Source organism: Manis pentadactyla, chromosome X, assembly GCF_030020395.1.
Source record: "Manis pentadactyla isolate mManPen7 chromosome X, mManPen7.hap1, whole genome shotgun sequence".
Lineage (NCBI taxonomy): Eukaryota > Metazoa > Chordata > Mammalia > Pholidota > Manidae > Manis > Manis pentadactyla.
The window spans coordinates 77,958,750-77,972,815 of NC_080038.1; the positions used below are offsets into that span (position 1 = coordinate 77,958,750).

The 14,066-nt window shown below is 36.9% G+C and overlaps 1 protein-coding gene across 5 annotated transcripts in view; it reads right to left on the bottom strand.

Annotated features, from left to right (window-relative positions):
• Positions 1-11,298: 11,298 nt before the first annotated feature.
• The window catches only part of CHM (CHM Rab escort protein), a 251,489-nt gene continuing 248,721 nt past the window's right edge, over positions 11,299-14,066 (bottom strand). For all 5 annotated transcript variants that reach the window (XM_036929986.2, XM_036929984.2, XM_036929983.2 and 2 more), the window contains one exon: positions 11,299-13,864. In XM_036929986.2, coding sequence (XP_036785881.2) covers positions 13,673-13,864 — 192 coding nt within the window. In that variant the 3' untranslated portion in view covers positions 11,299-13,672. The remainder of the gene's footprint in view (positions 13,865-14,066) is intronic.

Sequence of the window (14,066 nt, forward strand, 5' to 3'; positions counted from 1 at the left end):
TTCTTCGGCTTCGTGAACAAGAACCCCGGCATCACTGCTGCATTTGTTCAGATCTTGTCAAATCCTCAGTCCCAGTTGCTGAAGAGATATACAGTATTTCTATGACACTTCCATTTCAGCCTGTGAGGCACCAATCATTATGAGAACAGGGGCAAAATGCCTATAAATAAAGCTAGTGGTGGAATCCATAACAAGTGCTTTTAGAGTAACAAAAGCTGGAATTTCATATGCCTCCAGAAATTCCTGTGTCTCATGACAAAATTTCAGGTATTTAGAAACACTTTTCTTGACATAGTGTAACTTGGAGAGTGTGCTGTGCTGTTTCTCTTGAGACTGAATCTTAATATTTAGATTTCATTGTCTCTTTTGAGGGAAGCATAGATTTCACTTTTCAACTTATAGGTTAAAATATCTAAAACCACTAACACCCGGTAATGAGAGGGACTGTGGTTTGAAAATATATGTGGAAAATACATGGTCAAGTTTACTAAAGATTCTCTAACACATCTGCTGTTGCAGTCACGGTGGAGAGTATAGTGATCTGGCAATGAGGAGACCTGGTCTTGATCTTGGCAGACACGTGTACTCATGCAACAGCAGATGCAACAGCAGGGCTGCCATTTACTGAGAGCTTTTCTATGTGCAGGGCTCTTTGCTGTGTGCTTCACTTGGGTTTTCATGTATTCACTCTTACAAAAATCCTGTGGAGTAGGTATTATCATCATTCCCACTTAATAAACAAGGAAATGGATAACTAGAGAGACTGAGAGAAATTGCCAAGAGTTACAGCTAACAAGTGGAGGAACTAGGGTTCAAATCCAGGACTGACTCCAAACCCACACTCTTACATACTAAATTGTCCTGCCTTTCTAGCTTGTAGGCTTTACATAAGTTATTTCCTCTCTCTTGGCTTCCGTTTCCCCACATGCAAAATCAGGAGCTTGGACTAGAAGTAAATGGTCTCTTAAGCATTCCTCCACCTCATTCTTTTTAGCCATTGTTTCTTCTTTCGACTGTAATATAGTCAGACTTTATTGCATGTCTGTTACCTTGTATATCAAAGATGTTCAGAAATCTTTTTTCTGAATAAATGTTTTGCAAGTCTTTCTTGCAAAATTTTCTTTCCATACACACATTTAATAAAAAGTATAATCTCCATAGGGGTATAATACCAAATAGAGCTGACATAGGGTCATGGACGGCTGTGCTATATCCTGCTAAGGTTCTCCTGCTGCTACACCCACATACTACCAACCACCCAGAGAGTTAAAGAGGCAAAGGAAAGGATGTGGTGGGGGAAGTCACCCAAGCACCCCATCAGGAGAGGCTATTTAGGATCCAATGGCACAGACCATAGCTTTGGGATCCCACTCCTGGCTCTGCTTAGTTCCCTCAATCCTAATTACAACTATATATTGAACACTGATGATATTCCACATTCCCAGAGGATATTTTCCCTTTACCATTTCTGAGGGAGGCTTACACAAGTAGTTGTCCCAGATTTTACTAAAGGAGACCAACATTTCCATATTTATAAGGCCCAGATCACATTGAGAATTCCATGTTTTTACAACGTACTCTCAGACATCTAAGAAAAAGAAAAAAAGCTATAAACTTTTGGTCAAGAAGATTGTGGCCAAGCAGCATTAATGAAAAGTATGAATCAAGTGTAAAGGTATATTTCTGAATGGCACTTCACACAGACTTATTGGGGCAATCTCATACCATTAGCAGAATACTGTACTCCCCAAATAATCCTCACTTTAAGTGCAACATGCTTTATGCTAGAGATTTTCCTCAAAGCTGTGTTCAAACTGGACTTCTGTCTATCAACATCTTCTCCTTTACTCCCACAGGCATTTTAGAATTGCTTTATTTTCAGATTTATCTTTATTTGGCAGTGGTTCTACTGTACCATGCCTACCTCTGTGCCTAAAAATTAATAGTGACTGCAGCACTGATATGTACCACCTGGGAAGTTTTAGGAGCTCCTACTTGACAGAAGCCTGAATTCTTTAATAAAGCACAGAGCTACTTCGTAATGGGCACAGTCACCCTCCAAAATATTGTGCATTATAGGTCTCATGTTTTTATAGAGTGTTCTCTTAGAACAGGATACACCTGAAAATGGATTAGCATCTCAAATCTAGCAGTCTAAAATTATTTTGAAAAGTCTGAAAAATAAATGATATTTAAGAGTCAGCTTAGTTGTCTCTACACTTCTCAAATCTACATTTAGAAAACAAATGGCACTTCCTATAGGCATTTTTTCCCAGTCCCAGTAAAGATTGATAGAACTTTTAAGTTCTGCATGAATCTTTTCATTGCTATTGCACAAGCTCAACCAAAGGAAACCACTTCCTTGTATATTGCCAAATTCTGACTTCAAAACTCTAAGCTCCTTAGGGTACAGAACTTAGGGTATATGTTATGCTTCATACACTTACCTACTTGTAAAACTATTTTAAATGTTTACACATTATACTAATAGCTTCCATACCAAAGGTGGATTTCTGCAAAACCTTAGACCATATTTAAACTTAAGAGCAAGCATTTTAAAAGTCTTATTCCAGACCATTATTTTGCACACATAATTCTAAGGCAAACCCAAATCAGACAGGACAACTTCAGATCATGTGTATCAAAGGAACACTATGTTTCAGTACTCTAATTGGCTTTCATCATAACAACAGTTGCTCTTTACAGTGAAAATCCAAATCGCACAGTACACAAGCATACACACACACATGTACACAAATAGAGGAGGTTTTGGAGGTTCTTATAATGAAATTTCCCAGGTGTGTTTATTTCAATTAAAACTTCGTTTTTACAAGTATCATAAATCAACATGCATTTCCTGAACATCAAAGGAAATCTGATTAGAGGAGACAGTCGGGTCTCAGAAACCCAAGGGCAGGAATGATACTGTGCTTCAGGAAGGGCTGGATCTTGGGGTTAGAAAGCTCTCAGAAACCAGGTCTAGGTTCACCTGGCAGTTCTGTGTCCTATCACTGCTTCTTCCTTTGCAAACTGACTTTGCTACCCTGGCTGCATGGTGCAAAATATGCTGTCCATAGCTAAAGAAATGTAGTGTTATGGGTCAGCCACTCAGAAAATAAATCTCTTCATGGGTGCCAATTCCGAAGTGTGTCAGGAGCCTGCCCCATCCCAGTTCAAAACTGCTGTGGCCAGAGGAGCAGGGTTATGCAGGAGATAGACATCCATGAGCCAGAGCTAGGAGCTGGAGAGAAAAGGATGAACAGCAGGGTCTCTGCCCTTAAGTTGCTCACTATCTAGAAGGCAGAAATAAAATCAGGAAACTTGGAATCCAATGAGATAAGGCCTTTATGAACAGTACTGCTAGGGGCACAGAGGGAAAAGTAACTTTGCCAAGCAGAGCTGCCAAGCTTTTGGCAGTTGAAGTAACAGTAAAGCTGGGGTTTTAAAGGCAGAATAGGAGTTTGTCAGGGGCAAAGGTTTGTAGTGGTAGCACTGAGAAATCAGAGCATTCCAGAGAAAGAAATATGTAATGGACCAAAGAGTTTATAGATACTGAGAAGTTCACTGTGACTGAAGGAATAGACTATGAGGTGGGAAGGGAGGTGGAAAGATAGGAGATAAAGCAAGGGAGGAACATTTTGTTTTCTAGGAGGTGTGGTCTCATGTGCTATGCTAAAGAAGACAGACTATATTTAAAGTGGATGGGTTTTTAAGGAAAGAAGTGACATGATTAGAGTTTTTATTTTTTAGATGAAACTCTGCCATCAGTAGAGCAAGCAGATACAGCTCGTTATGATGAGAAAGAATATAATCTTACTACTAGCAGATCACAAACATGTTTCAGTGCATACTGAATTGAGAGGAGCAATCCAAGCCTTCCTGTGTGGACAAGTTATTTTATCTCTCTGCTTCAGTTTCCTCACCAACTTCCTCATCTGTAAAATAGAGAATGATAATAGTACACACAGGTCATTTTGAGGTTTAAAGTGTTCATAGCATAGTACCTGGTACATAGTAGGCACTGCAAGGGTTTCTTTTTATTTCCTTTTCTACCCTCTGCTCTGACCTCAGGGTCCCAAGTTATACCCTGTCACAGCCACCTTTGGGGATGCCCACTCGAGGGCTTCATTCTCGCTTAACTTCAGTGTTACTACGTTAAAGGGCTCCCTTATTACAATGTGTAAGTATAAGAAGGAATCCATGCAGTGGTTTCTGCCTCAACAGGGCATTGGAATAGAATGGGGAGCCTGGTGTCAGGAAGACTAATTGTAGTAATTAATCTGAAAGGGAATGAGAATAGTGGGTTGTGGAAATAGAGAGGAGGAGGTTGGGATCAGGAAGAAATTTCTGAGACAAAATCAGTAGGAGTTTGTGTCCAACTGAACATGGGTGTTGAGGAAAAGCGAGGAGTTGTAATTTAACATGTATGTAAGCAACCTACTATATTAACTACTTCGATTTAAAAAAACGGTCCACACTTCAATTGACTTACTCATTTGTTCCATCATTAACTCCAATTGAATAAAAACAACTAGAGTGATCTCCACTCAGAAGTAGCCCTTTAAGACCAGGGTATCTACTGCCCCACCAGCAACAATTCTTGAGAGCAACAGTTGATAACAGTTGAACTACACTTTCAATATAGGAAAAAGGTTGAATTTTTGATGTGGATAATTAGGGCATGTTATATTATACAATATATATTTTCAACTTATTAAAAAAAATGATTCTATTCAACAGATTGGTCACAAGCCCTAAGTGTGCAGGCATTGGAGAGGTTTCATGTTGGAAATTAGTAGCAGTCTCTATGTTGCAATATCTTAAGAAAATGCCCAGAAAGAAACATTAAAGGTAAAAAGCATTAACAAAATTTTATCATTGATATTTGTCTAGTCAACAAAGTACATAATAAAGTAGGTTATCTAAATTGCAAGAATAGAAATTTCCCTATTCTATGGGACCCAATAATGCTATTTTCATTTTCAATTAGAGAAAGATGAGGAGAGAAAGAGAAAGGGAGGGAGTGAGGGCAGGAAAGGGGTAGTGGGGAGAGAGACTGTAAACTTGTTCTTCCTGAACTTGCCCTTGTGCCAAAGAGGTTGCTCCATAAGGCTCACTCTTTCTCTGACTCTAGAAGCCATAGACCAAAGGTACTATATTCAAGTATGTGATTTTTAAAACACACTGTTACAAAACATTTAAAACAAAATATACAGGACAGGCTGAATCCTTTATGCCCTCCTTTTCAGAAATAGGAGAGATTAGATTAAGGTGCTGTGCATAGGTTACCTTACCATTAATCAATAGGCTTTTTATATGTCATTTAAAAAATACGCAATGAAAATTTTAAATGCAAGCAAAAGTACAAAATGGAAACAAGCCCTCATATAGCATAACCTAGATTCAACCATTATTAGCATTTTGTTGAATTTGCTTTATCTACTGTTTAAAAGTTTCTAACAATGACTTTAAAATGTTTAAAAGCATCACACACAACCAGACAGAAAATAAGTAAAGAGACAGAGATACTGAACAACATATTAGAACAGATGGACCTAATGGACATCTACAGAACACTCCATCCAAAAGCAACAGGATACACATTCTTCTCAAGTGCACATGGAATATTTTCAAGAATAGATCATACACTAGGCCACAAAAAGAGCCTCAGCAAATTAAAAAAGATTGAAATTGTACCAACCAGCTTCTCAGATCACAAAGGCATGAAACTAGAAATAAATTACAAAAAGAAAATGAAAAAGCCCACAAACACATGGAGGCTTAATAACGTGCTCCTAAATAATCAATGGATCAATGACCAAATAAAAACAGAGATCAAGCAATATGTGGAGACAAATGACAAAAATAATTCAACACCACAAAATCTGTGGGACACAGCGAAGGCCGTGCAAAGAGGGAAATATATTGCAATACAGGCCTACCTCAGGAAAGAAGAACAATCCCAAATGAACAGTCTAAACTCACAATTAGTGAAACTAGAAAAGAACAAATGAGGCCCAAAGTCAGGAGAAGGAGGGACATAATAAAGATTAAGGCAGAAATAAATAAAATTGAGAAGAATAAAGCAATAGAAGGAATCAATGAAAGCAGAAGCTGGTTCTTCGAGAAAATACACAAAATAGATAAACCCCTAGCCAGACTTATCAAGAAAAAAGGGGGTCTACACACATAAACAGAATCAGAAATGAGAAAGGAGAAATCACTATGGACACCACAAAAATACAAAGAATTATGAGAGAATACTATAAAAAATTATATGGTAACAAACTGGATAACCTAGAAGAAATGGACAACTTTCTAGAAAAATACAACTTTCCAAGGCTCACCCAGAAACAGAAAATCTGAATAAACCAATTACCAGCAAAGAAATTGAATTGGTAATCAAAAAACTATCTAAGAACAAACTCCTGGACCAGATGGTTTCACTGCTGAATTTTATCAAACATTTAATGAAGACCTAATACCCATCCTACTTAGAGTTTTCCAAAAAGTAGAAGAGGAGGGAATACTTCCAAACTCATTCTATGAGGCCAACATCACTCTAATACCAAAGCCAGGCAAAGACCCCACCAAAAAAGAAAATTACAGACCAATATCCCTGATGAACATAGATGCAAAAATACTCAACAAAATATTAGTAAACTGAATTCAAAAATACATCAAAAAGATCATCCATCATGATCAAGTGGGATTCATCCCAGGAATGCAAGGATGGTACAACATTCGAAAATTCATCAATATCATCCACCACATCAACAAAAACGACAAAACCATATTATCATCTCCATAGATGCAGAAAAAGCATTTGACAAAATTCAACATCCATTCATGATAAAAAGTCTCAACAAAATGGGTATAGAGGGCAAGTACCTCAATATAATAAAGGCCATATATGACAAACCCACAGCCAACATTATACTGAACAGTGAGAAGCTGAAGGCTTTTCCCCTAAGAACAGGAACAAGACAAGGATGTCCACTCTCCCCCCTTTCATTCAACATAGTAATGGACGTCCTAGCCATGGCAATCAGACAACACAAAGAAATAAAAGGCATGCAGATTGGCAAGGAAGAAGTCAAACTATCCCTGTTTGCAGATGACATGATATTTTACATAAAAATCCCTAAAGAATCCACTCCAAAACTACTAGATCTAATATCTGAATTCAGCAAAGTTGTGGGATACAAAATTAATACACAGAAATCAGTTGCATTCCTATACACTAACAATGAACTAGCAGAAATCAGGAAAACAATTCCATTCACAATTGCATCAAAAAGAATAAAATAACTAGGAATAAACCTAACCAAGGAAGTGAAAGACCTATACCCTGAAAACTACAAGACATGCTTAAGAGAAATTAAAGAGGACACTAACAAATGGAAACTCATCCCATGCTCTTGGCTAGGAAGAATTAATATTGTCAAAATGGCCATCCTGCCTAAAGCAATCTACAGATTCAATGCAATCCGTATCAAAATACCTGCCGCATTCTTCAATGAACTAGAGCAAATAGTTCTAAAATTCATATGGAACAACAACAGACCCCAAACAGCCAAAGCAATCCTGAGAAGGAAGAATAAAGAAGGGGGAATTATGCATCCCAACTTCAAGCTCTACTACAAAGCCACAGTAATCAAGACAATTTGGTACTGGCACAAGAACAGACCCATAGACTGGTGGAACAGAATAGAGAGTCCAGATATAAACCCAAGCATGTATGGTCAATTAATATACAATAAAGGAGCCATGGACATGCAATGGGGAAATGAAAGCCTCTTCAACAGTTGGTGTTGGCAAAACTGGACAGCTACATGTAAGAAAATGAAACTGGATCATTGTCTAACCCCATACACAAAGTAAACTCAAAATGGATCAAAGACCTGAATGTAAGTCATGAAACCATAAAACTCTTAGGAAAAAATATTGGCAAAAATCTCTTGGACATAAACATGAGCAACTTCTTCATGAACATATCTCCCTGGGGAAGGGAAACAAAAGCAGAAATGAACAAGTGGGACTATATCAAACTGAAAAGCTGTACAGCAAAGGACACCATCAGTCAGAACAAAAAGACATCCTACAGTATGGGAGAATATATTCATAAATGACATATCCGATAAGGGGTTGACATCCAAAATATACGAAGAGCTCATGCACCTCAACAAAAAGATAATAAGCCAATTAAAAAATGGGCAGAGGATCTGTACAGACATTTCTCTAAAGAAATTCAGATAGCCAACAGGCCCATGAAAAGATGCTCCAAATTGCTGATCATCAGAGAAATACAAATTAAAACCACAATGAGATATCACCTCACACAAGTTAGAATGGCCAACATCCAAAAGACAAACAACAAATGTTGGCAAGGATGTGGTGACAGTGGAATCCTCCTACACTGCTGGTATGTAAATTAGTCCAACCATTGTGGAATGCATTATGAAGGTTCCTCAAAATACTAAAAATAGAAATACCATTTGACCCAGGAATTCCACTCCTAGGAATTTACCCTAAGAATGCAGGAGCCTAGTTTGAAAAAGACATATGCACCCCTATGTTTATCACAGCACTATTTACAATACCCAAGAAATGGAAGCAACCTAAGTGTCCATCAGTAGATGAATGGATAAAGAAGATGTGGTACATATACACAATGGAATATTATTCAGCCATAAGAAGAAAACAAATCCTACCATTTGCAACATGGATGGAGCTCAGTGAGATAAGCCAGGTAGAGAAAGACAAGTATCAAATTATTTCACTCATCTGTGGAGTACAAGAACAAAGAAAAAACTGAAGGAACAAAACAGCAGCAGACTCACAGAACCCAAGAATGGACTAACAGTTATCAAAGGGAAAGGGATTGGGGAGGATGGGTGGGAACGGAGGGATAAGGGGGTAAAAGGGGCATTACGATTAGCACACATAATGTGGAGGGGGGCACGGGGAAGGCAGAATAGCACAAAGAAGACAAGTAGTGATTGTATAGTATCTTACTACGCTGATGAACAGTGACTTTAATGGGGTATGTGTGGGGGGCTTGATAATAGAGGGAGTCTAGTTCCCATAATGTTGTTCAAGTAATTGTACATTAACGACATCAAAAAAGAAAAATTAATATCAACTTTAAAAAAAAAAGTTACCAAGGGGGGAAACTAGGTGAAGTGTACATGGGAACCTCTCTGAAGTATATTTCTAACTTCTTGTGAGTATGTGATTACTTAAAAATAAAAATTTAAAATGAGGACTAAAGCTATGGTGATAAGATGAAAAAGAGTCATAGTATCTAACACGTGTTAGAAATGGGAATTGAAAATTAAGAGCTAGTGTTTCAACTTTTCAAGCTGTACAAACAAATCTGAATCAGTACACTTATTTCACACATAATAATAGAGCAATTCACTGATGCTTCTAGATCAGTAAGTGTCCATTTCTAAAGAGTATTTCTTTTAGGGGTCAACTATCTCATTGAGAGGAAGAGGATTTACACATGCAAGTCCTATTAACATTAATTGGAGTTACCAGAGCAAATCCCCCTGCAGTGATAGGCAAAAAGACCCTACAGTCTACTAAGATCAAGTTCTAACGATTACCTGTCAAATGGTCTTAAGTCATCATAACCAGAAAGCGCAGATGTGGCAACTTGTATGAGAAGGGCATCTCATTGCAGCCCCACAGTTAAATGTATTAATGGAAAGAAAAGTGGCCTTCAAAATGTGACCTGGGATGCTAAGTGTTAAACCAGTTAACTGGTGTTTTAAAAAAGCCATCATTAAAGAGAATTCAAACATATCAAAGCACTTTAAAAAAAAGTGTGAATACTCTTATGAGCTTCAAGGTCCTTGAAAGATAATACAGCTAACTTGTTTAAAAATTCAATTAACCTTATCTTTCTTAAATTTGATTTATGAATAATCTCACAGATAAATTGCCAGTTTTTTTTTTAAAAGTCCTGTTATCTTTTGAATGTGTCCTGAGAAGCTTTAGAAAACTGTTTGGAATTGACAGAAAATGTCACTGCTTTATTTGATTCAAGAACAAATCATAGTTCAATGAATGATTATGAATAAAAGAACATCAGCAGTTTCTTGTCTGTTGCAAGTAAGCTGTTGGGGGCTCAACCTTGAGAGGAAAACATTTCAGATTCTCATTCACCAAGTAAATATAAAAAACATTCCAGATTCTCATATACTGAGATGTGAAAACAGTTTGTAGGCAACAATGTCCTGTAAAGCCATAGCCCAGCCTCAAGAGTACTGATTTCCAACAGAATGAGGTCTGATGCTGGCACCTAGAACAGTTCACTAAGTAAATTGTCCCTGTGAATCCTTTGATTGCCTTTGTCAAAAACCTGACATAGTTGACAGATGCCTAGAAACAAAACCAAGTACCTAGCTGGACAATTAACTGTTTAAATGGTAGACTAACATCAACAAATCAGTTTCAAGACAACATTTGATTTCTTGGCATATATACAAAATTTTAATATTAAAAATAGGATACCATGCCTGAAAGGCACTGAAAAGAGACTTTTATTTCCTCTGAAAACCATTACAGTGTGCAAATTATGAATCACATATTCATGCTTTTTGAAATGCATATAATTAACCAAGAGTATAGAGAAACATTATTCAATAACATAGCAAATACATTTGCAAAAAAATTATTTAATTCCTGCTTTAAAGGATCACTATTACTTAGCAATCAAATTTCAGCAAATCGTTTTGAGGTCTTTAGGCAAACTTTAGACAAAAGGCTGCGTTTTTGGGAACTATATAGCCTATGGAAGTTAATCAGTAGCATGGCCATTATTTTAGACAAAGGGATGCCAATCTCAGAAACTACCATTCTAGAAGTTAGCCATTAACATGGCCATTTTACTATGGGCAACTAAATATCACAGGAGAGGGTAAAATTCTAAGTCAGTTTTACTATAGAAAAATATATGTTTGTTTATATATATATTTTTCTGGCCAGGCACACCAACCAGACCAAAATACAGTAGCAACATAGGGTCAGTAATTGGTTTTCATATTCATCACTAAACTGAATGGTATCATTTTTGGTTAGTAAGAAGCGTGTGTAATTAAACATTTTAAACACATGAATCAAAATTCTTTATTAACATTTTTCAATTTTTTTAGATTAGCTATTGAAATTTCTGCATCATGTACAACATATTAATTTTATTCATATTACTTCAGGCTTAGGTTTTACAACAAAACCAAAAAAGTCTTTTTCTCTTTTAACTTAAAACTATGAAAAAAATATTTGCTGTATTAAGATAGCTGAAAAGAAAGCTCTTAGAATAATTTCTATGACATTTTGAGGCAATAGGAAATACATAAAGGTCTCCAACACAAGTTTTTTAACAGTTATAATATATCTTAACTATCACTAATCATTTTCAGGAGCTTTTAAATACTCAAAAGACAGATTATGACACTGGCTAATGGATGAAATAGGGTACAATATGTGTTGGGCCATGACACCACAGAATATCTCCTTCATTGTTCTATAATATATAGCTGCAGTAAAGCTATCAGAATTTTCCTAGTTATTCTGGGCCTACCCTGACTTATTGTTTATATAAATATGCATACTGCATTCAAGATCCCTCAACTCTAAAAGTAACAAACTACAGTATCTTAATTGGTACAACCTACTGCAATTGTATTCAGACTCAATACTCTTACAAAGTGGAATCTTTATATTGCTGGTATTGAGTGGGCAGGGCCAATACCTGGTGCTTATAAGTATGCGTTGTGCATTTAGGCCATGCCATGGTTGGGTTTCACGAAACAAGATTTGACTTAGCAAAGATCTGAATCCATACAACAAAGTAGATTATAATGTGACTCTACCGTCCCTGATTTGTATAACATTATAAAAGGGGAAGAAAGGGAAACAAGGGACTTAAAGGATGGGGAAGGGGTTGCACAATGACCAGAGGGGTTAGGATTAGCCTGGGAGGTTGGGAAGATTTTCCTTTTATCTGGATTGAGCTATAGCTCGGTGGGGGGGGGGGGGGGGGGGGCGGTTGGAAAGGTGAGGCAAGAGCTACATTCCTTGGATCTAGTTCCCATGAACCTGTGGCCTGACAGATTTTTCAAATCGGGAGAGGTCAGAAGCCCTCAACAGCTGAAGCTTCTAAGAACCATGTACTGTCTATTTGTAGCCATGGCTCTCTGATTGGCAATATAGGCCAGACTGTACAACTTTTTACATATTTATTGAAATAAGGTGTTAAGTTCAAACCATTGCTCAAAAAAGTAAACCATCAAAGATTGCCATTTGGTAAAATTTTAATATAGTCATTGTCCCTGTAACTAGATTTGCTGCTTATGTACAGCCCTAAGATTTTTATGTTAAGCATATACTGGAGTTTACCAGTTGTCATATTCTACTCTGAGTCCTTGGTGGTTTCAGGTTTTCCTACCAAAAGAGGAATTAAGAGGAATTAATGAAGAATTAAGAGTGCTCTCCTTAAAATTCAGAACCATAATTCCACATGTTACTATGTTTAGTGGCCTGTAAGACCACTAAATTAATACTAATTTAGTATTACTAATACATTTTAACTTTCTTTTAAAATTTAATGTAACAAAAACAGGGTGATCTATTATGTTGGGGGAGTTGACAGCAAGCACTTACTTGCTGCTAGAGATTTCTGATATTCACCCTCAAGACCATGGAAAAATTCTGAAACAATTTTTCTTCCAGAAAAACCATTCTAAGGATGGCACTGCATTTATCTTTAAAATCATTCTCATACAATAGGCAGGGTACTACTATTTCAACCTTACATATGGAGAAACTGACGCCCAGGAATTAAACAATTTGCCTAATATCATCAGTACCATAGCTAGGACTAAATTAGGTTTACAGACATTTAGGGTAGTGCTCCAGTTACTAGACTAGACAGAATTTCCAAATACTGATGAGTCTTTCTAAATCTTCCCATTTCTTCAGTGTTGAATTTTCCTAGTGTATAAATGATGGATGTACAAATATCACTTCTAACATTAAGAACACTGAGTAATGGACTCATGATTTGCTTGTAAAAATGTCTACTTTAATATTAGTATTCTCAACACTTCCAAGATAGAAAATAAAACCTCTATTGCAAACATAGATTTCTACACAGATCATATTTTAGTTTCTCTTAACTGCATTTACATACGCTTTTATAATTTGTGTCATGACGTGCCTACCCATAAAGAAAATATAATTCAAATAATCAAAGGAAATATGTGAGCTGATTCTGAAGATGTGGCTTTCAAACAAAGATCCAAAGTGGCAAGCAATAGCTGTCCAATACCACAGAATTATTAACAATGCATAGGATCACTTTCATATCCACAGCTAACTTCCTGGGAATCAATCCATTTATTATAATTTTTAATCTGCTAATTCCACAGGTGTGGTATCTTAAAGCAGGCAAGTCAATGTGCTTTACAAGTGTTTTGTGTTTTTGGAATGTCCTCTTTAAGGAAAATCCCCTTTTGGATTTCTATGACCTGTTTCTCTTGGCAATTCTCATGTCAAATAGCTGCTGTTTTCTAACATTTTTCGAACAGTTCTTCCATCAAGAAGACTCTGAGGCCAGGAAGAATTTCCAAAGTGGAGTATCCTGTTTGGTGTGTATCCATTATTCAGAGGGCATCTGTGGGTTTCCCAGGTTTGCATTTTCCTTGGGAGTCTTGGAGTTGGCCTTGGGTATGACATTGGATTCTGAAGCCTCTGGTTGCAAACTATCTCCATCAAGGATAATGTCTTCAGGATTAGGTGGAGGTGGACAGAAGTCTTCATTGGGACAGATTTGCTGGAAAAGTGTTTCAGCCTGGCCAGGGAACAGAAGGACACAATAGTTTTTGGACATTAGCTTAAAGCATATAGGCATTCCAGCACTACTTAAAAAAAATGGAAGGATTACCCTTAAAAATTTGTTATAGAAATTTATCCAGTATACATGACCTTGTAAAGCTCTGCTTTCAGAATTTTACAACTTTATTCTCTAATTCCAAACATGCACTCAGGTCCAC